Source organism: Oncorhynchus gorbuscha, linkage group LG14 (assembly GCF_021184085.1).
Source record: "Oncorhynchus gorbuscha isolate QuinsamMale2020 ecotype Even-year linkage group LG14, OgorEven_v1.0, whole genome shotgun sequence".
Lineage (NCBI taxonomy): Eukaryota > Metazoa > Chordata > Actinopteri > Salmoniformes > Salmonidae > Oncorhynchus > Oncorhynchus gorbuscha.
In genome coordinates, this window is record NC_060186.1 from 35091905 (window position 1) to 35119344 (window position 27440).

The 27440-nt window shown below is 43.7% G+C and overlaps 1 protein-coding gene across 2 annotated transcripts; it reads left to right on the forward strand.

Annotated features, from left to right (window-relative positions):
• Window positions 1-26867, forward strand: LOC123994847 (ammonium transporter Rh type A-like). 2 transcript variants are annotated; one of them, XR_006831741.1, is made up of 11 exons: window positions 1-410; window positions 13824-14007; window positions 19854-20004; window positions 20634-20781; window positions 21939-22105; window positions 22512-22649; window positions 23292-23413; window positions 23708-23778; window positions 24927-25000; window positions 25338-25471; window positions 25573-26867. XR_006831741.1 is itself a non-coding variant. In XM_046297897.1 (10 exons), exons 1-10 carry the CDS (start codon window positions 224-226, stop codon window positions 25410-25412), a joined length of 1317 nt encoding a protein of 438 aa, XP_046153853.1. In that variant the 5' UTR covers window positions 1-223; the 3' UTR covers window positions 25413-26867. The 2 variants fall into 2 exon arrangements, 1 of the variants encoding a protein (XP_046153853.1); XM_046297897.1 differs by having other exon boundaries at window positions 25338-26867.
• The last annotated feature ends 573 nt before the right edge of the window (window positions 26868-27440 follow it).

A 27440-nucleotide genomic window follows, 5' to 3' on the forward strand; every position in this document is an offset into this window, starting at 1 on the left:
CCACAAGCCCCAAAAGATAGGGCGAGAGTGAAAAAGTGAGCGTGTGTCAGAGACAGAGGGTCAGCCTGAGATTAACAGAGAGAGAGAGAGAGAGATAGAGAGAGATAGAGAGAGATAGAGAGAGAGAGAGAGAGAGAGAGAGAGAGAGAGAGAGAGAGAGAGAGAGAGAGAGAGAGAGAGAGAGAGAGAGAGAGAGAGAGACACACAGTTAGTTAATATTGGCATGCCTGCATACTCCACCAACATGAGGCTTAAGTTTCCTATCCTGGCTCTGACTCTGGAGATTATCACCATCATCCTGTTCGCTGTGTTTGTGGACTACGATGATGGGAAACACGGGGGGCACGGAGCCCACAACACCACACACCATGAGAAGAAGACGGAACAGGATCCTCTGACCCTTTATCCCAGTAAGTGACACCCGAAGGCTCCTTCATGTTAGCCTGGTCCCAGATCAGTTTGTGTGGTCTTGGAATGACAATGACCATAGGAGTTGGCAAGACAGGAACAGGTCTGGGAGCAGGCTGTCAGTGTGTCAGCCTGGTTGTGGGAGCTTGGCTGAATCATGGATTTTATTGTATTGACTCCTTAATGCCAACCCTGGTTGCTATGGATGAAGGGCTATTGAAGTTGAGTCTCAAAGATTTGACCCTTATTCTCTTAATAATTGTGCAGTAGCTTTGAGGGATAAGCTATAGATCATTGGAGATGGTATTATTGAGTTATCAGATACTCCTGTGAACAATCAGAGAGATGTCGTGGGAATGCATGGTGTGAGGTTGTTGTGCACGTGCCCATTCCAGCATCCTCACACCTAGAAATACTCTTTAGGGAATGGGCCAGATGCTCGAGCTGTCATAGGGGCACCACTCTCTCTCATACTGGACAGGTTCACTGTGGCTAGCCTCCAGATGGATTGTGCAAATGGGAAGATGAATGCCAGGACTGAATGGCATCGACATACTTACAATAGAACTCGCAAGTGCACTTAAGGGAAATGCAGTCATGTATTTTAGTGAGACATAGGATTGAGTTAAAAATGTACGTGAATTTGTGTTTGGAGATAGATAAGTCTATCTATGAAAAGTGCCAAAGCCCACCCCTACTACTTTACCTTTTGTACAAAAATAATTTAGATGTTAGTCTGGTGTTCTTTGGGTGGTTCTTGGAATCCCAGAAAGTGTATTTTCTACCTATTTTAAAACAGCATAAATACTTGCAGACTTACAATATAGAGGTTTGCCCAGAAATGGGCAGGGCAGGTGTGACCCGAAGAGATTAGCGTAGAGCTTAGCATTTGGGCCGATCCTTTTCCATTCCAAGAATTTTGCATATCCAAAGACATCCTAAAACCTTTAGAACTATTGGTTGTTTTTAAATAAACTGAGAGAATATTTTTATTTCAAGATGTTGTTTAATGGGTTATACAGCTAGAGATGTGTAATTAAAGGCGACATTGACTTTATTTTCTTAAGAAAGCTGTAACATTTGCAGATTGCATTCATAACTATCATAATTGACCCCCCAAAACGGTCAATTTACTCAACAAGACTGGCTAATTAACGTCCCATAACATGCTCATTCAGCTGAACAACCACAAGTTGCCGCAAATACATGTTCATAGCAGAGGAAATAAGAGGAGGAATGCAATTTTGAAAAATATGAGCCTATGTTGTTGCTAGGCTTTACCATCAATGGACAAAATCATTGTTAAAAAAAATATTGAGAGGAACCAATGGTTTCTGTGGCTCTGTGAAGTACTTGTTTTCCTCAAAGAATGGGGACCTTAAGATTTGTTACACATGGTTGTTTTACAGCCATAGTCTACTCCTTTCATCAAAGTCAGGCCGAATTTGTAATTTGCAATTACAGTTCACAAAAAGCAACTTCACCAATTGCACTGGCGTAAAAAGCTCCCCAATTGTCATACCAGAATAAAAGTATAGATATCTTCATAGAAAATGTCTCAATTAAAAGTGAAAGTCACCCAGTAAAATACCACTTGAGGAAAAGTATCTGGTTTTAAATGTAAACTCAGCAAAAAAAGAAACATCCTCTCACTTTCAACTGTGTTTATTTTCAGCAAACTTAACATGTGTAAATATTTGTAAGAACACAAGATTCAACAACTGAGACATAAACTGAACAAGTTCCACAGACATGTGACAAAACAGAAATGGAATAATATGTCCCTGAACAAAGGGGGGGTCAAAATCAAAAGTAACAGTCAGTATCTGGTGTGGCCACCAGCTGCATTAAGTACTGTGTGCATCTCCTCCTCATGGACTGCACCAAATTTGCCAGTTCTTGAAGTGAGTTGTCATCCTGTACCTGTCCTGCAGGTGTGATGTTCGGATGTACCGATCCTGTGCAGGTGTTGTTACACGTGGTCTGCCACTGCGAGGACAATCAGCTGTCCATCCTGTCTCCCTGTAGAGCTGTCTTAGGCGTCTCACAGTACGGACATTGCAATTTATTGCCCTGGCCACATCTGCAGTCCTCATGCCTCCTTGCAGCATGCCTAAGGCACGTTCACGCAGATGAGCAGGGACCCTGGGCATCTTTCTTTTGGTGTTTTTCAGAGTTAGTAGAAAGGCCTCTTTTAGTGTCCTAAGTTTTCATAACTGTGACCTTAATTGCCTACCGTCTGTAAGCTGTTAGTGTCTTAATGGCGGTTCCACAGGTGCATGTTCATTAATTGTTTGTTCTTTGAACAAACATGGGAAACAGTGTTTAAACCCTTTACAATGAAGATCTGTTAATTAAGTTATTTGGATTTTTACAAATTATCTTTGAAAGACAGGGTCCTGAAAAAGGGACATTTCTTTTTTTTAGTACAGTGGTGGAAAAAGTACTACATTCTCATACTCAATTCTCCTTATATTATGCAAACCAGGAGGCACAATTTGTGTTTTTTAAATGTATTTACGAACCGCCAGGGGCACACTCCAACACTCAGACATAATTTACAAACACAGTATTTGTGTTTAGTGAGTCAGATCAGAGGTAAAATAAAAGCTGAAATAAATAATTCTCTCTACTATTATTCTGACATTTTATATCCTTAATTTAAAGTGGTGATCCTAACTGACCTAAGACAGGGAATCTTTACTAGGAGTTTAAATGTATTTGCCTAAGGTGTATGTAAACTTCCGACTTCAACTGTATGTCTGTAAATTAGATTATTCCAGTGCTATTACATATAATCAGTGCTATAATTTGTAATCCCTAAATCCTATTTGTTCAGTATAAAAACACAATTTCTACCATATCAACATCACTCAAACATTGTGGTGGTGTTGCGGGGTATCCAGGGTACATTCAAGTGTCATTTCAACCTCTCCAAAGTGTCAGAATGTGGTAATTGCACTGCTTTGGCACACTGGATGTGCAAAAATATTTATTGTTCACTATAAAAACTACATTTCTACAACACCAACCTCTCTCAAACATTGTGGTGGTGTCAGGGGACATACAGGGGATATCAAGTTTTTTTCAACCTCTCCAAAATGCCTGAATGTTTAGCCTAGGCTATTGGTCCCCCCATACAAAGTAACTGTTTACAAAAACAATATAAAATAAATAGATGTACAGTACCAGTCAAAAGTTTGGACACACCTACTCGTTCAAGGGTTTTTCTTTATTTGTACTATTTTCTACATTGTAGAATAACAGTGAAGACATCAACACTATGAAATAACACATATGGAATCATGTAGTAACAAAAAAAAGTGTTAAACAAATCTAAATATACTTTATATTCAGATTCTTCAAAGTAGCCACTGGACATTAAAGAAGATACAAAATTGTCTTATCAAACACAAACTTGGTTACACACGTGTCCTCCAATAAAAAAGGTGTACAAATAGAAATTTAGCTGAATGATTTACAAATGGCATTCGTGTTCATTTTTACATCCCAGATGATTGGATTTCACTTTCATCATAGCTTGTGCATGCCTTGACATTCTTTGACGCAGTCCCTCTCTGCCAGGAAACACCCTTTTTTTCTCTTTGTGTTTTGTGCAATGCTTGCAGTTCTTCCTTTTGTCTTTTGGCAGGTGTGTTAGATAGTGGCGCTCACCTTGAGTGGAGGGTCTTGTGATGGTGGTGAGGTTGCTTTGGGCCCACAATTCAGCCATTTCCAATACCAGCTACTCTCGGAAGGCCAACTGGGAGAGATGGGTTTGACCTTTTGGTTTGGCCATGTGCTTGTGGAGAATGAAAGCCTTTACTGTAGCAATGTCCACAAAGTGGTAGAAAAAAAGTGATATACTACCTCCTGGTCTTGTGGAAGACCTGGTAATAGCGTATCAGAGGATCAGATAGGTCAAGAACCTCCATGCTGGCATTGAAGTCACAGAAACAGGAATGGGGACACTCTTCCTCACCCATATGCCCCATCGGCTAGCACAAAGAGCTTGTAACCCCATTTGGTCTGCAAGCCAATTCGAGCATTTGAGGCAACCAAGCGCTCATCTATATATAGATTTTGAGCAGGCTGGAAGTACATTTTGCTTGCCTCCACCATGTCATGATAAAGGGGCTTGACTCTTGCAAGACGATCATACCCTGCAGTCCCCTTTTTCTGGTCATTCTCCTGATCCTTTTGTGGATCACTCATGTTAAGAGTACGGTTGATGGCCAAGAATCAGTTTTCACTCATGGTGGAGGTGGGGAACTCGAGCTGATAGAGTGGGGATCTTTCTCCAGTTGTCAACTAATCTTGATACCTTTACTAGTCCCATGTAAATCACCAAGGAAATGTGGTTGAGCGTGTCACCCATGGTGACAGGTTTCCAGGACATCTTCCCTCCCCCTGTTGCTTCCAGCTGTGCATATTCATTTTATTTGGATTACTTTACTGTTTTATATTCCTTAATAACCAAAAAAATAAGAAATATTGGTAAATCTCTCAGCACTAATGCCAAAACTAAAGATAAAAAACAAATAAAAGGCCTCACTGTAATGTCGTTCGTCTGTTGTTTGAAGAGTCAGACCGAAATGCAGCGTGTAGGTTACTCATGACATTTAATGAAGAAAATGCTGTACATGAAATAACTGAGAATACAAAACAACAAACGAGTGAAACTAATACAGCCTATCTGGTGACTAACACAAAGACAGGTACAATCACCCACGAAATACAACGCGCACTCAAGCTACCTAAATACGGTTCCCAATCCGAGACAACTAGAATCAGCTGACTCCAATTAGGAATCGCCTCAGGCAGCCAAGCCTAACTAGACACACCCCTACTAATACACACTCCCAATTAATACAAACCCCAATACGAAATACAACATATAAACCCATGTCACACCCTGGCCTACCCAAACATATAACAAAAACACAAGATACAATGACCAAGGCGTGACACTCACGGCCACCCAAAACGTCCTTTTATAGCACAGCACTTGGACATGGTTGGTGCTGCCACCTGGGGTGCGGAGTGTTGAAGTCTATCCTGGTCCAGTGTGGTGCCTAACTGTGTGCTAACACTAAACTACCTTCTACAGTACATAACAATAGTGCATATCTCTGTATTATTTATTTGGTTTTGCAAGATTGGAGATTTTAGATGACAATGTTGGGTAAGATGAATGTGTAGTGGTAGGCCGAAGAAGGGAGATATCCAATATGGACAAGATAAAAGCTGAGACTTGTTTTGCTGCTATGTTCCTAAGCTTCAAGTTTAGTACTCTACGTCTCAGTTGGTATAGTAGGGTGCTGACACCGGAAGGAATTTATCAGGTTAGATAGTTCCCAGTAATAATACACGATACATCATGTATCCTAGTTTTTGTTACCCTATTGTCCATTCCCTTGCATCAACCCACTTATTGTGAGGTAATGTTTTGCACGTTGCTTGATTTGCACATTCCCAATCAGTACCCTCAATCAATGCTAAAGAACAGAAAACATTGCATGCAATGTATTAACAACAAAAATGCTGATTTGTTCAGTCAACACATGGCTATCTTATCTTGTACAGTCATGGCCAAAAGTTTTGAGAATGACACAAATATCCATTTTCAAAAAGTCTGCTGCCTCAGTTTGTATGATGGCAATTTGCATACACTCCAGAATGTTATGAAGAGTGATCAGATGAATTGCAATTAATTGCAAAGTCCCTCTTTGCCATGCAAGTTAACTGAATCCCCCCCCCAAAAAAAATTCCACTGCATTTCAGCCCTGCCACAAAAGGACCAGCTGACATCATGTAAGGGATTCTCTCGTTAACACAGGTGTGAGTGTTGACGAGGACAAGGCTGGAGATCACTCTGTCATGCTGATTGAGTTTGAATAACAGACTGGAAGCTTCAGGGTGGTGCTTGGAATCATTGTTTTTACTCTGTCAATCATCGTTACCTGCAAGGAAACACATGCGGTCATCATTGCTTTGCACAAAAAGGGCTTCACAGGCAAGGATATTGCTGCCAGTAAGTTTGCACCTAAATCAACCATTTATCGGATCACCAAGAACTTAAAGGAGAGCGATTCAATTGTTGTGAAGAAGGCTTCAGGGCACCCAAGAAAGTCCAGCAAGCGCCAGGACCGTCTCCTAAAGTTGATTTATCTGCAGGATCGGGGGACCATCAGTACAGAGCTTGCTCAGGAATGACAGCAGGCAGGTGTGAGTGCATCTGCATGCACAAGTGAGGCGAAGACTTTTGGAGGATGGCCTGGTGTCAAGAAGGGCAGCAAAGTAGCCACTTCTCTCCAGGAAAAACATCAGGGACAGACATATATTCTGCAAAAGGTTCAGGGATTGGACTGCTGAGGACTGGGGTAAAGTCATTTTCTCTGATGAATCCCCTTTCCGATTGTTTTGGGCATCCGAAAAAAAAGCTTGTCCGGAGAAGACAAGGTGAGCACTACCATCAGTCCTGTGTCATGCCAACAGTAAAGCATCCTGAGACCATTCATGTGTGGGGTTGCTTCTCTGCCAAGGGAGTGGGCTCACTCACAATTTTGCCTAAGAACATAGCCATGAATAAAGAATGGTACCAACACATCCTCCGAGAGCAACTTATCCCAACCATCCAGGAATAGTTTGGTGATGAACAATGCCTTTTCCAGCATGATGGAGCACCTTGCCATAAGGCAAAAGTGATGACTAAGTGGCTCGGGGAACAAAACATCGATATTTTGGGTCCATGGCCAGGAAACTCCCCAGACCTCAATCCCATTGAGAACTTGTGGTCAACCATCAAGAGGCGGGTGGACAAACAAAAACCCACAAATTCTGACAAACTCCAAGCATTGATTATGCAAGAATGGGCTGCCATCAGTCAGGATGTGGCCAAGAAGTGAATTGACAGTATGCCAGGGTGGATTTCAGAGGTCTTGAAAAAGAAGGGTCAACACTGCAAATATTGACTCTTTGCATCAACTTCATGTAATTGTCAATAAAAGCCTTAGACACTTATGAAATGCTTGTAATTATAATTCAGTATTCCATAGTAACATCTGACAAAAATATCTAAAGACACTGAAGCAGCAAACTTTGTGGAAATTTATATTTGTGTCATACTCAATACTTTTGGCCAAGACTGTATATATCTTACAAGGCATTTTGTATATCTTACATATTTTACATTGTTCAGACTTTGATATCAGGGAAAATATTGGATAGATTTTAGTTATTTGTTTGTTACCGGATAGGCGCGGGTGTTCTGGCCAGTGCCAGAGGGGTTATAATGTATCCTATGACGTCTCGGAGGCATTGCATAAGTAATACTAAACCTGATTATAATCATGGTCCAGTGCGCTGAATCTCATCCATAGCAATACAATGCACTCCTGGGTAGAAAGAGACAGTCACATGTAAACACGATAATGAGTGAGGAATTCATGGACTTCTAATTTGAGACTAAATCTGTTTAGAAGAGCTAACCTTCCTGTTTATTCTGTCTCTATCACTGTGTGGCATAAAGAGGGAGCCTCCGAACAAACTCAACTCTTAAATGAATTGCCAGTTACAATTGCCTAAAATGTAGCATCGGTTTTTACTTATAGTAAGGCCTGGTATGGCACAGAGACACATACAGAGAAAGAGATGTGTATGGCACTGGAATGGCATGCTGGTAGACATGTTTCTTGGAGAGTCATACACAGCTTACATAGAGTATATAGAGTAGTCACATATAGTCACAGACAAAACAAGACAACGGACCTATCGGGCTAGTCTATGCTGCACCTAAGCCCCCCAACCGCACACCCTGTATTCCATTACTTCCCCAGGACAGTCTGGGTGGTGACTGTCCTTTTTTGATTTTTGATTTTACCTTTATTTAAGTCAGTTAAGAACAAATTCTTATTTTCAATGACAGCCTAGGAACAGTGGGTTAACTGCCTGTTCAGGGGCAGATTGACAGGTTTGTACCTTGTCAGCTCAGGGGTTTGAACTTGCAACCTTCCAGTTACTAGTCCAATGCTCTAACCACTAGGCTACCCTACCCAGCTTCCCTGACACCACAATGCTAAATTCCCACCACAATGCTAACCAGAGCTGGGGAAACACAGACTATTGTTTCCACATTCTGCAAACGGCCACACCTTGATGTACTTTCCAGATGAGGACCCGTCATCCATCGCACAATGACTGATCACTTTTGGGAATTGGGAGTCTGGCTTCCTGTGGTCAGGCATTTCAGGGAAGAGAACATTTTCTGAGTGTCGAGCGAGAGTGGGAGTAGAGTGTGTGGGTGGGAGTGGGAGTGGAGCTTGGAGAATTAGGATTGTTCCTCCAGCGGCGGTGGACAAACCATTTTAAGCTCCACGCACCTACGTACGTACGCACACACATACACACATTTGATCAGTCTCTTGGGCCAGTAGCCTGATCCTTATCTGCAGAAACTCGGATAGTGCTCACATCCTGCTGTCCGCACACACAGTGAGCTAAAGTCCTTATAAGTAAAGTCTGTCCTCTTGTATACATCAATCTAAACATGCATAAAGTGTGAGCACAGTGATCCATCTATTAAGTTTAGAATTGGGAGCCTCAGTTCTCAGTATCCCATTCACAGACTAATCTAATTGGTCTTCCCTCCTCAGGATTTTCATTGACCCCCTCATGGGGATAGGGGTTACTAATGTTGCTGCACAATCCAATGCGGGTGCTCTGTGAATCATTTGAGCAGCCAAAGGCAAAGCAACATAATGAATGGAATATTTACATGCCACTTATAGCCCTAGGTTTTGATCAATAGCTAGACTGTCAACTGATTTGAATGTCTTTGACGTGTTGTAATAGAGGATTATACTCACATAGCAAGCGCTCCCAGAGTTTTATTCATTTACATTACATTTAAGTCATTTAGCAGACGCTCTTATCCAGAGCGACTTACAAATTGGTGCATTCACCTTATGACATCCAGTGGAACAGTCACTTTACAATAGTGCATCTAAATATTTTAAGGGGGGGGTGAGAAGGATTACTTTATCCTATCCTAGGTATTCCTTAAAGAGGTGGGGTTTCAGGTGTCTCCGGAAGGTGGTGATTGACTCCGCTGTCCTGGCGTCGTGAGGGAGTTTGTTCCACCAATAGGGAGCCAGAGCAGCGAACAGTTTTGACTGGGCTGAGCGGGAACTGAACTTCCTCAGTGGTAGGGAGGCGAGCAGGCCAGAGGTGGATGAACGCAGTGCCCTTATTTGGGTGTAGGGCCTGATCAGAGCCTGGAGGTACTGACGTGCCGTTCCCCTCACAGCTCCGTAGGCAAGCACCATGGTCTTGTAGCGGATGCGAGCTTCAACTGGAAGCCAGTGGAGAGAGCGGAGGAGCGGGGTGACGTGAGAGAACTTGGGAAGGTTGAACACTAGACGGGCTGCGGCGTTCTGGATGAGTTGTAGGGGTTTAATGGCACAGGCAGGGAGCCCAGCCAACAGCGAGTTGCAGTAATCCAGACGGAGATGACAAGTGCCTGGATTAGGACCTGCGCCGCTTCCTGTGTGAGGCAGGGTCGTACTCTGCGGATGTTGTAGAGCATGAACCTACAGGAACGGGCCACCGCCTTGATGTTAGTTGAGAACGACAGGGTGTTGTCCAGGATCACGCCAAGGTTCTTAGCGCTCTGGGAGGAGGACACAATGGAGTTGTCAACCGTGATGGCGAGATCATGGAACGGGCAGTCCTTCCCCGGGAGGAAGAGCAGCTCCGTCTTGCCGAAGTTCAGCTTGAGGTGGTGATCCGTCATCCACACTGATATGTCTGCCAGACATGCAGAGATGCGATTCGCCACCTGGTCATCAGAAGGGGGAAAGGAGAAGATTAATTGTGTGTCGTCTGCATAGCAATGATAGGAGAGACCATGTGAGGTTATGACAGAGCCAAGTGACTTGGTGTATAGCGAGAATAGGAGAGGGCCTAGAACAGAGCCCTGGGGGACACCAGTGGTGAGAGCGCGTGGTGAGGAGACAGATTCTCGCCACGCCACCTGGTAGGAGCGACCTGTCAGGTAGGACGCAATCCAAGCGTGGGCCGCGCCGGAGATGCCCAACTCGGAGAGGGTGGAGAGGAGGATCTGATGGTTCACAGTATCGAAGGCAGCCGATAGGTCTAGAAGGATGAGAGCAGAGGAGAGAGAGTTAGCTTTAGCGGTGCGGAGCGCCTCCGTGATACAGAGAAGAGCAGTCTCAGTTGAATGACTAGTCTTGAAACCTGACTGATTTGGATCAAGAAGGTCATTCTGAGAGAGATAGCGGGAGAGCTGACCAAGGACGGCACGTTCAAGAGTTTTGGAGAGAAAAGAAAGAAGGGATACTGGTCTGTAGTTGTTGACATCGGAGGGATCGAGTGTAGGTTTTTTCAGAAGGGGTGCAACTCTCGCTCTCTTGAAGACGGAAGGGATGTAGCCAGCGGTCAAGGATAAGTTGATGAGCGAGGTGAGGTAAGGGAGAAGGTCTCCGGAAATGGTCTGGAGAAGAGAGGAGGGGATAGGGTCGAGCGGGCAGGTTGTTGGGCGGCCGGCCGTCACAAGACGCGAGATTTCATCGAGAGATTGAGGGGAGAAAGAGGTCAGAGCACAGGGTAGGGCAGTGTGAGCAGAACCAGCGGTGTCGTTTGACTTAGCAAACGAGGATCGGATGTCGTCGACCTTCTTTTCAAAATGGTTGACGAAGTCATCTGCAGAGAGGGAGGAGGGGGGAGGGGGAGGAGGATTCAGGAGGGAGGAGAAGGTGGCAAAGAGCTTCCTAGGGTTAGAGGCAGATGCTTGGAATTTAGAGTGGTAGAAAGTGGCTTTAGCAGCAGAGACAGAGGAGGAAAATGTAGAGAGGAGGGAGTGAAAGGATGCCAGGTCCGCAGGGAGGCGAGTTTTCCTCCATTTCCGCTCGGCTGCCCGGAGCCCTGTTCTGTGAGCTCGCAATGAGTCGTCAAGCCACGGAGCGGGAGGGGAGGACCGAGCCGGCCTGGAAGATAGGGGACATAGAGAGTCAAAGGATACAGAAAGGGAGGAGAGGAGGGTTGAGGAGGCAGAATCAGGAGATAGGTTGGAGAGGGTTTGAGCAGAGGGAAGAGATGATAGAATGGAAGAGGAGAGAGTAGCGGGGGAGAGAGAGCGAAGGTTGGGACGGCGTGATACCATCCGAGTAGGGGCAGTGTGGGAAGTGTTGGATGAGAGCGAGAGGGAAAAGGATACAAGGTAGTGGTCGGAGACTTGGAGGGGAGTTGCAATGAGGTTAGTGGAAGAACAGCATCTAGTAAAGATGAGGTCGAGCGTATTGCCTGCCTTGTGAGTAGGGGGGGAAGGTGAGAGGGTGAGGTCAAAAGAGGAGAGGAGTGGAAAGAAGGAGGCAGAGAGGAATGAGTCAAAGGTAGACGTGGGGAGGTTAAAGTCACCCAGAACTGTGAGAGGTGAGCCGTCCTCAGGAAAGGAGCTTATCAAGGCATCAAGCTCATTGATGAACTCTCCGAGGGGACCTGGAGGGCGATAAATGATAAGGATGTTAAGCTTGAAAGGGCTGGTAACTGTGACAGCATGAAATTCAAAGGAGGCGATAGACAGATGGGTAAGGGGAGAAAGAGAGAATGACCACTTGGGAGAGATAAGGATCCCGATGCCACCACCCCGCTGACCAGAAGCTCTCGGGGTGTGCGAGAACACGTGGGCGGACGAAGAGAGAGCAGTAGGAGTAGCAGTGTTATCTGTGGTGATCCATGTTTCTGTCAGTGCCAAGAAGTCGAGGGACTGGAGGGAGGCATAGGCTGAGATGAACTCTGCCTTGTTGGCTGCAGATCAGCAGTTCCAGAGGCTACCAGAGACCTGGAACTCCACGTGGGTCGTGCGCGCTGGGACCACCAGATTAGGGTGGCAGCGGCCACGCGGTGTTGAGCGTTTGTATGGTCTGTGCAGAGAGGAGAGAACAGGGATAGACAGACACATAGTTGACAGGCTACAGAAGAGGCTACGCTAATGCAAGGAGATTGGAATGACAAGTGGACTACACGTCTCGAATGTTCAGAAAGTTAAGCTTACGTAGCAAGAATCTTATTGACTAAAATGATTAAAATGATACAGTACTGCTGAAGTAGGCTAGCTGGCAGTGGCTGCGTTGTTGACTTTGTAGGCTAGCTGGCAGTGGCTGCGTTGTTGACACTACACTAATCAAGTCGTTCCGTTGAGTGTAATAGTTTCTACAGTGCTGCTATTCGGGGGCTAGCTGGCTAGCTAGCAGTGTTGATTACGTTACGTTGCATTAAAAGAACGACAATAGCTGGCTAGCTAACCTAGAAAATCGCTCTAGACTACACAATTATCTTTGATACACAGACGGCTATGTAGCTAGCTATGTTCATGGAAAAACGTTTTTTCTGTATTTCAATGTTGCAACTTGCTGAAAACTGTCCACAATCTAAGTAGCTAGCTACGATCAAACAAATCAAACCGTTGTGCTGTAATGAAATGAAATGAAAAATGTGATACTACCTGTGGAGCGAAGCGGAATGCGACCGGGTTGTTGAGTGCGGAAGTTCTATTCAGTAGACGTTGGCTAGCTGTTGGCTAGCTAGCAGTGTCTCCTACGTTAAGGACGACAAATAGCTGGCTAGCTAACCTCGGTAAATTAAGATAATCACTCTAAGACTACACGCTCTAAACTACACAATTATCTTGGATACGAAGACAGCAAAGACAACTATGTAGCTAGCTAACACTACACTAATCAAGTCGTTCAGTTGAGTGTAATAGTTTCTACAGTGCTGCTATTCGGTAGACGGTGGACGTTTGCTAGCTGGCTAGCTGCTGGGCAGATAGCAGTGTAGACTACGTTAGGACGACGAAATACGAAGTTGCAATAGAAGTGCTGACTGTTTCACTTTGTTGTCCTCTTTCTTTTCCTTTTTCTTCTGTCCTTCTTTTGTCCTTATTTTGTCTTCCTTTCTTCTGTTAACTAGATATTTTTTGTTGTTATTCTTTGTAAGCTAGCTAGCTTCTTCCAGGAGAGTCCCTAGCAACTGCTTAGCAACAAGTAAACAATTCTGCTAGCAATTCAGCTAGCTAAGATAACTGTACAATTTTATGAAAAATAGTTAATTTTTCAAAAGCCTGTCTTTTTGGTTTGTTCCTTGTTTTGTCTTCTATTGAGTAATTTGTTATTCATTTGTTTTAGTTTTCATTCACTATTCATTCAAAGTGAATAAATCATATGGGGCCTGTTTTATAGAGAAAAGATGCAAATATATTATGTTAACACTACCACCAATGTGTTTTGGATTTCATGTGAATTTAAAATGTTAATATCTCTGCCATTTTGGAAGTCACTTTTTTTAATGAATCAAACTCCACTGAGCTGACCTCTGACCTGCCATTTGTTCCCCAGTGTTCCAGGATGTCCACGTTATGATCTTCATTGGCTTTGGCTTCCTGATGACCTTTCTGAAGAGATATGGCTTCAGCAGCGTGGGCCTCAACCTGCTCCTGGCCGCCTTCGCTCTGCAGTGGGGTCTAATCATGCAAGGCCTCTGGCACCTGGACGACGGCAAGATCAAAGTCTCCATCTTCAAGTAAATACAAATAGTACACTAACAGAACGTTCAGAATAAATAAAGCTAGAAGTATCATCATAGTACCCATGATAGAAGACATCTTCAAGTAAATACAACATAGACATTACCAAAACCGTCAAAACCAATAATCAGCTTGCAGTAATAGCACATGTACGTACAGTTGAAGTCTGAAGTTTGCATACGCCATAGCCAAATACATTTAAACTCCGTTTTTCACAATTCCTGACATTTAATCCTAGTAAAAATTCTGTTTCAGGTCAGTTAGGATCACCACTTTATTTTAAGAATGTGAAATGTCAGAATAATAGTAGAGAGAATGATTTATTTCAGCTTTTATTTCTTTCATCACATTCCCAGTGGGTCAGAAGTTTACATACACTCACTTGGTATTTGGTAGCATTGCCTTTAAATTGTTTAACTTGGTTCAAACGTTTTGGGTATTCTTCCACAACCTTCCCACAATAAATTGGGTGAATTACGGCCCATTCCTCCTGACAGAGCTGGTGTAACTGAGTCAGATTTGTAGGCCTCCTTGTTCGCACAAGCTTTTTTCAGTTCTGCCCACAAATACTCTATAGGATTGAGGTCAGGGCATTGGTGATGGCCACTCCAATACCTTGACTTTGTTGTCCTTAAGCCATTTTGCCAGAACATTGCAAGTATGCTTGGGGTCATTGTCCATTTGGAAGACACCATTTGCGACCAAGCTTTAACTTGAGATGTTACTTCAATATATCCACATAATTTTCTTTCCTGATGATGCCATCAAATTTGTGAAGTGCACCAGGCCCTCAAGCAGGAAAGCACCCACACAACATGATGCTGCAACCCCGTGCTTCACAGTTGGGATGGTGTTCTTCGGCTTGCAAGCCTCCCCCTTTTTCCTCCAAGCATAACAATGTTCATTATGGCCAAACAGTTCTATTTTTGTTTCATCAGACCAGAGGACATTTCTCCAAAAAGTACGATCTTTGTCCCCATGTGCAGTTGCAAACCATAGTCTGGCTTTTTATAGCGGTTTTGGAGTAGTAGCTTCTTCCTTGCTGAGTGGCCTTTCAGGTTATGTCGATATAGGACTCGTTTTTACTGTGGATATAGATACTTTTGGACCTGTTTCCTCCAGCGTCTTCACAAGGTCCTTTGCTGTTGCTCTGGGATTGATTTGCACTTTTCGCACCAAAGTACTTTCATCTCTGGGAGACAGAATGCGTCTCCTTCCTGAGCGGTATGACGGCTGCGTGGTCCCATGTTGTTTATACTTGTGCACTATTGTTTGTACAGATGAATGTGGTACCTTCAGGCATTTGGAAATTGCTCCCAAGGATGAACCAGACTTGTGGAGGTCTTGGCTGATTTCTTTTGATTTTCCCATGATGTCAAGCAAAGAGGCACTGGGATTAAAGGTAGTCCTTGAAATACATCCACAGGTAAACTTCCAATTGACTCAAATGATATCAATTAGCATATCAGAAGCTTCTAAAGCCACGGCATAATTTTCTGGAACGTTCCAAGCTGTTTAAAAGCACAGTCAACTGCTTCCATCACGTGGACTGGGATATGTTTCGTATTGCGTCAGATAACAATATTGACGAATACGCTGATTCGGTGTGCGAGTTCATTAGAACGTGCGTTGAAGATGTCGTTCCCATAGCAACGATTAAAACATTCCCTAACCAGAAACCGTGGATTGATGGCAGCATTCGCGTGAAACTGAAAGCGCGAACCACTGCTTTTAATCAGGGCAAGGTGTCTGGTAACATGACCAAATACAAACAGTGCAGCTATTCCCTCCGCAAGGCTATCAAACAAGCTAAGCGTCAGTACAGAGACAAGGTAGAATCTCAATTCAACGGCTCAGACACAAGAGGCATGTGGCAGGGTCTACAGTCAATCACGGACTACAGGAAGAAATCCAGCCCAGTCACGGACCAGGATGTCTTGCTCCCAGGCAGACTAAATAACTTTTTTGCCCGCTTTGAGGACAATACAGTGCCACTGACACGGCCTGCAACGGAAACATGCGGTCTCTCTTTCACTTCAGCAGAGGTGAGCAAGACATTTAAACGTGTTAACCCTCGCAAGGCTGCAGGCCCAGACGGGATCCCCAGCCGCGCCCTCAGAGCATGCGCAGACCAGCTGGCCGGTGTGTTTACGGACATATTCAATCAATCCCTATACCAGTCTGCTGTTCCCACATGCATCAAGAGGGCCACCATTGTTCCTGTTCCCAAGAAAGCTAAGGTAACTGAGCTAAACGACTACCGCCCCGTAGCACTCACTTCCGTCATCATGAAGTGCTTTGAGAGACTCGTCAAGGACCATATCACCTCCACCCTACCTGACACCCTAGACCCACTCCAATTTGCTTACCGCCCAAATAGGTCCACAGACGATGCAATCTCAACCACACTGCACACTGCCCTAACCCATCTGGACAAGAGGAATATCTATGTGAGAATGCTGTTCATCGACTACAGCTCGGCATTCAACACCATAGTACCCTCCAAGCTCGTCATCAAGCTCGAGACCCTGGGTCTCGACCCCGCCCTGTGCAACTGAGTACTGGACTTCCTGACGGGCCGCCCCCAGGTGGTGAGGGTAGGCAACAACATCTCCTCCCCGCTGATCCTCAACACTGGGGCCCCACAAGGGTGCGTTCTGAGCCCTCTCCTGTACTCCCTGTTCACCCACCACTGCGTGGCCACGCACGCCTCCAACTCAATTATCAAGTTTGCAGACGACACAACAGTGGTAGGCTTGATTACCAACAATGACAAGACGGCCTACAGGGAGGAGGTGAGGGCCCTCGGAGTGTGGTGTCAGGAAAATAACCTCACACTCAACGTCAACAAAACTAAGGAGATGATTGTGGACTTCAGGAAACAGTTCCTCGGCATACACATCACAGACAAACTGAATTGGTCCACTCACACAGACAGCATCGTGAAGAAGGCGCCTCTTCAACCTCAGGAGGCTGAAGAAATTTGGCTTGTCACCAAAAGCACTCACAAACTTCTACAGATGCACAATCGAGAGCATCCTGGCGGGCTGTATCACCGCCTGGTACGGTAACTGCTCCGCCCTCAACCGTAAGGCTCTCCAGAGGGTAGTGAGGTCTGCACAACGCATCACCAGGGGCAAACTACCTGCCCTCCAGGACACCTACACCACCCGATGTTACAGGAAGGCCATAAAGATCATCAAGGACATCAACCACCCGAGCCACTGCCTGTTCACCCCGCTATCATCCAGAAGGCGAGGTCAGTACAGGTGCATCAAAGCTGGGACCAAGAGACTGAAAAACAGCTTCTATCTCAAGGCCATCAGACTGTTAAACAGCCACCACTAACATTGAGTGGCTGCTGCCAACACACTGACACTGACTCAACTCCAGCCACTTTAATAATGGGAATTGATGGGAAATTATGTAAATATATCACTAGCCACTTTAAACAATGCTACCTTATATAATGTTACTTACCCTACATTATTAATCTCATATGCATACGTATATACTGTACTCTATATCATCGACTGCATCCTTATGTAATACATGTATCACTAGCCACTTTAACTATGCCACTTTGTTTACATACTCATCTCATATGTATATACTGTACTCGATACCATCTACTGTATCTTGCCTATGCTGCTCTGTACCATCACTCATTCATATATCTGCTAAACGACTTAAATATATCCTTATGTACATATTCTTTATCCCCTTACACTGTGTATAAGACAGTAGTTTGGAATTGTTAGTTAGATTACTTGTTGGTTATTACTGCATCGTCGGAACTAGAAGCACAAGCATTTCGCTACACTCACATTAACATCTGCTAACCATGTGTATGTGACAAATAAAATTTGATTTGATTTAATGTAAACTTCTGACCCAATGGAATTGTGATACAGTGAGTTATTAATGAAATAATCTGTCTGTAAACCATTTTTGGAAAAACGACTTGTGTCATGCACAAAGAAGATGTCCTAATCAACTTGCCAAAACTATAGTTTGTTAACAAGACATTTGTGGAGTGGTTGAAAAACGAGTTTTAATGACAACCTAAGTGTATGTAAACTTCCGACTTCAACTGTACACATTAGATGACAGTCGTAGAGAAGCCTTCTATTCTAGACACATTAACCTTTCTAGTGCGGAACCCCTCGACAACATTCCTCTGAAAAGGCATCACGCGAAATCCTTCTGTAGCTCAGTTGGTAGAGCATGGCGCTTGTAACGCCAGGGTAGTGGGTTCGATTCCCGGGACCACCCATACGTAGAATGTATGCACACATGACTGTAAGTCGCTTTGGATAAAAGCGTCTGCTAAATGGCATATATTATTCAAAAATGTTTTTTTTTAGAAATATGTAACTTTCAAACATTAACAAGTCCAATACAGCAAATGAAAGATAAACATCTTGTTACTCTACCCATTGTGTCCGATTTCAAAAATGCTTTACAGCTGAAGCACAACATGTGATTATGTTAGGTCATAGCCGTGTCGAAAAAACACACAGCCATTTTCCCAGCCAAAGATAGGAGTCACAGATAGATAAAATTAATAACTCAACTTTGAAGATCATCAGATAACACTCATAGCACATCATGTTACACAATACATGTATGTTTTGTTCGATAATGTGCATATTTATATCCAAAAATCTCAGTTTACATTTGGCGCCTTACGTGCAGTAATGTTTTGATTCCAAAACATCTTAGTGATTCTGCAAAAATACTCATAATAAACATTGATAAAATATACAAGTGTTATTCACAGAATTAAAGATAAACTTCTCCTTTAATGCAACCGCTTTGTCAGATTTCAAAAAATTTTAACGGAAAAAGCATAATATGAGAACGGCGCTCAGAACCCAAAACAGCCAGAGGAATATCCGCCATTTTGGAATCAACAAAGTTAGAAACAACACCATAAATATTCACTTACTATTGATGATCTTCATTAGAAGGCACTCCCAGGAATCCCAGTTCGACAATAAATTACTGATTTCTTCCATAAAGTTCCATCATTTATGTTCAAATAGCCACTTGTTGTTAGAAGTAATCCATCTTCATGAGGCGCAGGCACTTCATCCAGACAAAAACTCAAAAAGTTCCGTTACAGTCCTTTAGAAACATGTCAAACGATGTATGGAATCAATCGTTAGGATGAAATTAACATAAAACATCAATAATGTTCCAACCTCCAAGAATTCCTTTGACTTCAGAAAAGCACTGGAACGAGAAGTAACTCTGTCGGGATTGCGCTCTCTGCCAGACCACTGACTCAAAGAGGTCTCATGAGCCCCTCCTTTATAGTAGAATACTCAAATGAGTTTCTAAAGACGGTTGACATCTAATGGAAGCCCTAGGAAGTGCAACCTCATCCAAATCTCAATGTGTATTCGGTAGGCCAAGCTTTGAAAACCTACAAACCTCAGATATACCACTTCCTGGTTGGATTCTTCTCAGGTTTTCGCCTGCCATATGAGTTCTGTTATACTCACAGACATCATTCAAACAATTTTGGAAACTTCAGAGTGTTTTCTATCCAATACTACTAATAATATGCATATATTAGCATCTGGGACAGAGTAGGAGGCAGTTCACTCGGGGCACGCTATTCATCCAAAAGTGAAAATGCTGCCCCCTATCCCAAAAAGGTTAATACAGCAACAGAACGGGTAGAATGAATGAAGCTAGCATCAGTGGTATTCTGTGCACAAGATAGAGGACAATCATAGAGAAGTGTTCTGTTCTAGTGTTAACAAGACATCTCTCGCTCTCTCTTTCTCTCTCTTCACTCCCTCCTACTCGTCCTCTCCCTCCTCACCATAAGGATGATCAACGCAGATTTCAGCACAGCCACCGTTCTGATCTCGTTCGGGGCAGTGCTGGGAAAAACCAGTCCTGTCCAGCTCCTCATCATGACCATCCTGGAGATCACCATCTTCAGCATCAACGAACATCTGGTGGCCGAAATCCTGGAGGTCAGTGCACTTCACCATAATCTCAGATCCCAGAACTAACCCTTATTCTAACAGTCTGTCACAACAAACTAACTTCAACCTTGTCCACTCATCTAAGAACTTGTGAACATGAAAAACACTATACTAGAAAATGATATTAGTTAATACAGTTCAATAAGCAATATTGCGTGCAATCTTGTGAGTAGCAGCAAAAACTGTGTGAATCTACTGTTGACCCATATATGTGCATTATCTGTTTTCCGGGGACCTTATACACCTGGCCCATAACCCTAGTGAGACTGCCCTCCAGTGGTGAGAAGTGACAGCCCAAGATAACCGCGATCAGACAAGTTTCATCCTGAATCCAAAAGGGCTCAGACAAATATAACCACGGCGTAAATTCTTAGGGATGAACCTACAAAGGGAAAAATATATCTAGGTCAATTTATTTGATATTCCTGAATCGGTCCAATCCTATACCCAACAAATCAGTGCACAAGTTTTGCTTGGGAATGTGCAGAGGTGTGAAGGATGGGTGATTGACAGGTGACTGAGGTTACTAGCAGGCTAAGGAGAAAGTTAGGTTAGTAGTGCTGGTCTTTTTTTTACAACATGAACTAACTACTTTATGTGGTTTGTCCCACTCACAGGCCAATGATGTTGGGGCCTCCATGATTATCCATGCCTTTGGGGCATACTTCGGTCTCGCAGTGGCCCGCATGCTATACCGGCCAGCTCTGAGGAACAGCCATGAGAACGATGGCTCTGTTTACCACTCTGACCTCTTCGCCATGATCGGTAAGAGCAGCTCACATGGCAGTCATCAAGATCAATGCATTTTGGCCTCCCGCGTGGCACAGCGGTAAAAGGCACTGCATCGCAGTGCTAGAGGCGTCACTACAGACCCGGGTTTGATCCGGGCTGTGTCGCAGCCGGCCGTGAACAGGAGACCCATGAGGCAGCGCACAATTGGCCCAGCGTCGTCCGGGTTAGGGGACTTCGGTCGCCAGTTGTATGTTGTTTCCTCTGACACATTGGTGCGTCTGGCTTCTGGGTTAAGCAAGCAGTGTGTCAAGATGCAGTGCACCTTGGAGGGGTCGTGTTTCGGAGGACGCATAGCTCTCAACCTTTGCCTCTCCCGAGTCCGTACGGAGTTGCAGCAATGGGACAAGCCTGGAACTACCAATTGGATATCATAAAATTGGGGAGAAAGAAACGTATCATAATAATCTATGCATTTTATTGATTAGCGTAGACAGTCACTAACAACTGTTATAGATTAAAGAGTAGTAGATAGATCCACTAAATATTGTTAAAATGTTCTTTGGAACACTAGAAAAAACCATTCAGCAATAAGGGGGTTCTAAGTATCAAGCATCTCAGAGTAGGAGTGTTGATTTTAGTATAATTTTTTTTAAACATTTATTTTACTAGGAAAGTCAGTTAAGAACAAATTCTTATTTACAATGACAACCTACCGGGGAACTTCCTATGCCTTGTTTAGGGGGAGAACAACAGATTTCTTATCTTGTAAACTTGGGGATTCAATCCATCAACACTTTCGGTTACTGGCCCAACGCTCTAACCACTAGGCTATTCGCCGCACCACTTTTAGATCACAATTAATGGGATTGCATGGACAGGGGGACCTGAACCTAGATTACCATTCCTACTCTGAGACGCTTGATACATACGGCTCCTGGTGTCTGTTTGCGCTGTACATTTTATCACAGGGGAAGTGGAAGCTCCCCCAAATCATAGTCTCATTCACCACCTAGTGGAAATACAGTGTATCACTTCTAAAACTCACTGTATTATAAAAACAGTGACACTAGCAGGCATAATTCTGTTCAATGTAGTTTCAATATATTTAATACATCACTTTTTTGTTTATATATTTTAGAATTAACTGAAGTAGCAGACAAATCAAAATCCTCCTTGAATATCTTCTCCAGGTACCGTGTTCCTCTGGATGTTCTGGCCCAGTTTCAACTCTGCCATCGCTGAATCTGGCACTGATCAGCTCATGGCGGTGACCAACACCTACTTCTCCCTGGCTGCCTGCGTACTCTCTGCCTATGCCGTCTCCAGCTTGGTGGAGCACAAAGGCAAACTAGACATGGTGAGTCTTCCAATGCTTCATTCAAACCACAAAGGATCACAGCAAATCTGTAAATTGTTTACTTTCTTTCAATTTATTTTTACTTGTTTATGTTCAAACAAGAATATTGAGTGTGTACGCGTGTATTGTGTGTCTTTGGGAAAGCAACAATAAAATCTCACACAGCGCCTACCATAGCATAGCTCACTACAGACCCTGGTTTGATCCCGGGCTGTATCACAATTGGCAGTTATCGGGAGTCCCATAGGGCGCCGCACAATTGGCCCAGCGTCGTCCGTGTTAGGGCAGGGTTTGGCCGGGGTAGGCCGCCATTGTAAATAAGATTTTTTTTTTTTACTGAGTTTTCATGTTAAATAAAGGTTAAATAAAATATAAAATATAAAAGATGCTTCTGTGTCTTCTATAGGTCCACATCCAGAATGCCACTCTGGCAGGAGGTGTTGCCGTGGGAACCTGCGCTGACATGGACATCGGCCCTTTTGGTGCCATGATCATCGGGTTCGTGGCTGGCATCGTCTCCACCCTGGGCTTCAAGTTCCTCACTGTGAGTTCAAAGGTCACACAAGTCTGAACCAATAGAAAGGGAGATACCTAGTCATAACGGAATGCATTCAACCAAAATGTGTCTTGTGCATTTAACCAAAGCCCTCTGAATCAGAGAGGTGCAGAGGGCTGTCTTAATCAACATCATCAGTCCCTGGGGAGTAGTTGTTTTTGTTGGGGGTTAACTGCCTTGCTCAAGGGCAAAACAGCAGATATTTCCATCTTGCCAGCTCTGGGATTTGAACTAGTGCCCTTTCAGTTTCTGGACTGATGTTCTTAACCACTAGGCTACCTGCCACCACAACCCTGCAGTGGACCAGAACACCTAATTGTCTATGAAAAGCCAACTAGTGTTGCAACATAGACATGCCTTGTGAGTTGCAATAAACCTACATTCCTTTTGAATGTCAGCATCCTCACTAACCAGTTAGGGGGAGGAAATAGTGTCCTCAGCCCAATGAGAAAATCTGTTTCTGGTTTGTTAAACGAGTTTTGCCTGCTGGGAGAAACTTGCATTTTAGTCAAAACAATCACCCATCCATCCATGACTGACTAACCTGCCATCAGATGGCTAGAAATATGTTGAAATGAGTGGGCACTAGGGAATACAGAAATTACACAACTGTTTCTCTCTGTGTTTCAGCCAATCCTGACATCCAACCTGGGCATCCAGGACACCTGTGGTGTCCACAATCTGCACGGCATGCCTGGCATCCTCGGGGGTATCGCTGGAATTGTGGCTGTCGCTCTGGGCAAGAAGAACGGGTAGGGCTCATCCAATGGCATTCTTCATACTGTATATCTATAAAGGCATTGGATAAAAGAATTAGAGATATTAGAAATAAAAGGCATTTGAAAAGGAATGATTTTCTAAAGACCTTTGGTAAATGACGATGTGTAGTCAATATCAGATACAGATAGTGTAGTTCTTGAACGTCTAATAATTCACTTTTCCGTTAAGGTGTGAACTTGGCCTCAATAATTTGTCTCAAAATAAGGGTCTCTTGCCATAATTACCTAAGTACTGTAATTTTCTCATCTCCGCCATTCTTCCCTCAGGAGTGCTGCCATGCAGGGTGCAGCCCTGGCCTCATCCCTTGGGTTTGCTTTGGTTGGAGGAACTATTACAGGTGGGTGGAGAGAGACTGTGTAATGAATTTCCTCCTCTTCTTCCGAAGAGGAGAGGCGAAACGGATCAGAGGACCAATACGCGGCGTGGTAATTGTCCATGGTTCTTTTTAATACGTTAAGGTACACATGAACAACTGACTCCAAAAAAACAAGAAATGTGAAAACTCAAAACAGTCCTATCTGGTGCAAAGACAGAGACAGGAACAATCACCCACAAACACACAGTGAAACCCAGGCTACCTAAGTATGATTCTCAATCAGAGACAACTAATGACACCTGCCTCTGATTGAGAACCATACTAGGCCGAAACATAGAAATTCCCAAAACCTAGAAAAACAAACATAGACTGCCCACCCAACTCACGCCCTGACCATACTAACTAAATACAAAACACAGGAAATAAAGGTCAGAACGTGACTCCGGCCGCAAAACCTTGACCTATAGGGGAGGGTCTGGGTGGGCGTCTGTCCGCGGTGGCGGTTCTGGCGCGGGACGCGGACCCCACTTCACCATTGTCTTAGTCCGCCTTATTGTCCGCCTCCGTGGCTTTCTCACCATGGCAACCCCTCTCAATGACCCCACTGGACAGAGGGGCAGCTCGGGACAGAGGGGCAGAAGCTCTGGACAGAGGGGCAGGGGCTCGGGACAGAGGGGCAGGGGCTCGGGACAGAGGGGCAGGGGCTCTGGCGCCTCTGGGCTGAGGGGCTCTGGCGCCCCTGGGCTGAGGGGCTCTGGCGCCTCTGGGCTGAGGGGCTCCGGCAGCTCTGGGCTGAGGGGCTCTGAGTTTTCACATTTCTTGTTTTTTTGGAGTCAGTTGTTCATTTGTACCTTAACGCATTAAAAAGAACCATGGACAATTACCACGCCGAGTATTGGTCCTCTGATCCGTTTCGCCTCTCCTCTTCGGAAGAAGAGGAGGAAATTCATTACTAACTAAATACAGGAAATTCATTACTAACTAAATACAAAACACAGGAAATAAAGGTCAGAACGTGACAGACTGCCATTCTTTGTCATTCAAAAAATCTACATCACATTTGAACAGACAGTTTTCATATTTTATAAAACTATGCGGTTTGTTTTATACGATGCCCACTGGGAAACATATATTTAATAATACTGTTAATAACTTTTCTATTTGTACAGGTCTGATAATGAAGCTTCCATTCTGGGGACAGCCTCCAGATCAGAACTGCTTTGATGATTCCATTTATTGGGAGGTAATAATCTGAAAGAAACAAATACAACACATTATCCTGATCCATTAATGACCATCACTAGCTTACAGTTGAATCAAATGCCTGAGGTATATGGTATAACGTATAGGATGTTACATTATTGGTGTGACACTCATGTAACATTTGACATATCCAGTCCCATAATGTGGCATTAGCCACATATAGATTGTTATTAGTCACACATGGCAAATGTGGCATACTGTCTTGTATTACATGTAAATTTAAAAAATACTATTTTATAACAAATATGATTTGGTATAGATTAAATTGTGGCTAAATTCTGAGATCTGTGACTGACTGAGATGTGATTGTGTTCTAGGTTCCTGGGGAGGAGGAGGAGGAGGAGGAGGGTGAGGAGAGCCTGGCTCACGGAGACCAAAAAGCAGAGGCGTAAAGCTCCCACTCTTTGCTGCACATTCACGACCTACAACCCTCTGAGCTAGAAATGGGAAAGTGAGGAATCATGAACCACACATTAGACATTGGGTGTACTCTATCTCAATAGTCTTAACTGGCTTCCTCTCCTTGTCACCTCTCCTTCATCTAATTGGCAGATCCCTACCAGGACTTCATGCGTCACCCGTCTAATTTCTTGACCATCAGTGCAGAGGACGTAAAGGAGAGAATCTATGTTGTACTATTGAATTCAACCCAGGATGGCCAGTGCTGTGAAATTGTCAGTTATTTTCAACTACTGCATAAATAATTGGATTGATATGAGACAAATTGAGATCATATCGTGATTCATGCTACATTATTAAGACATCTCTAAATCAACTCGATCAGCAGGGAAATGTTAGCCTATGTTGCACTTTTCTAGGTCCAAACTAGGTCCTCATTGTCCATAGATTTGTACTAAATATTTTAATCTTCAATTGAAGTAGGTCCACTGAAGAGCATTTGGGAAACACGTCATAGCTCATTATAATTTCAACTAAAGTGTAAGAGGTGGGTGTGTTACATTTTTTTTTTACTATTATTAGGTCTCAATGCAATTGAGATAATATTGTAAGGATTTTCTTATCTTAAACAAATAATGTTTACAGAAACTCATTTCAAGCAACATGCTTGCAGTGCTTTGGATGTGTTAGTCTGAAAATTGATTTAAATGAAGGAGCATTTTGATATAAATGATCCTGAATAAGTTGCATTGAAACATGAACTGTTCTTTCACACAATCGGAGGAAAGATACTTTCAGGGATTCTTTTTTTACACTGAATTTGATGACCACCGTTCTGAGCCATTAGAAACCGTATAGAAATAGTAGAAACAGTATATCAAGCTGGCAATATCACCAATTGTCTCACATGCTTTGTGACACTATCAAAATGTTAACAGACATTTGTTTTGCCTCAACGTGTCTTTTTATGTCGCCATCCAACTGACATAGCCGATATTGTGTGCTAGACCTTGTTTAATTAATAAAATCAACTGCTACTTTAGCCTGCTTCAGAGCTAGGCCGCGTGACTGGAGCTCACTACTCCTACTGGAGAGAATCTGATACCAGACCAGGCTGCAAAGTTTAGGCAGTAGCTAAGGGCCAGTATTTATCAAGCGTCTCAGAGTGGGGGTGCTGATCTTGGATCAGTTTTACCTTTCTAGATCAGCACTCCTGTGACGCCTGATAAACACGGGCCCAGGTCTCACGGGGAACGGAGCTGGGCAAGAATAGGTTCTGCATTAAGCTACTCTCTTTGTGCATCCAAATACTCTAAGGTTCCCCTTTTTCTACCCCAGTATCCTCACAGCTAAAATGGAGTTGAGTGTCTTTCATTTTCATTTTTCAAACACAGAAAGTCAATTGAAATCTGACATGTCCAATTAAAAACCGGATAGTCTACATGGCACGTGGGTTCTGAATAAATGGGGAATGAGAAAGAAAGCCACTAAGAGATTTAGGATACATAAGCTTTCTATATTTCTTTCACTTCTTATTGTAACCTCTTAATGCAAAGTGTAGTTAGTTACATAATGGATATAGTCAGTTTCTCTAAATCCCTGCACCTAGAACTAACAATTGGTACTTAGTGATTCAGATCACAAGTATCTCTTTATACACTGAGTGTACAAAACATTAAGAACACTTTCATCATATTGAGTTGCACCCCCCCCCCTCTTTTCCCCCAGAATAGTCTCAATTTGTTGGGTCAATGACTCTACAAGGTGTCGAAAGCATTCCACAGGGATGCTGGCCCATGTTGACTCCAATGCTTGACCCCAAAGGTGTTCGATGGGGTTGAAGTCAGGGCTCTGTGCAGACCAGTTAAGTTCTTCCACACCAATCTCAACAAACCACTTCTGTATGGACCTCGCTTTGTGCACAGGGGTATTGTCATGCTGAAACAGGAATGTGCCTTCCCCAAAATGTTGCCACAAAGTTGGAAGCACAGAATCATCTAGAATGTCATTGTATGCTGTAG

Coding starts and splice junctions, on each gene's coding strand:
- LOC123994847 (XM_046297897.1), top strand. CDS start 224: ATGCCTGCATACTCCACCAACATGAGGCTTAAGTTTCCTATCCTGGCT. Junction 20,782..21,938: donor TGACCTCTTCGCCATGATCG/GTAAGAGCAGCT, acceptor TATCTTCTCCAG/GTACCGTGTTCCTCTGGATG. Junction 23,414..23,707: donor GCTCTGGGCAAGAAGAACGG/GTAGGGCTCATC, acceptor TTCTTCCCTCAG/GAGTGCTGCCATGCAGGGTG.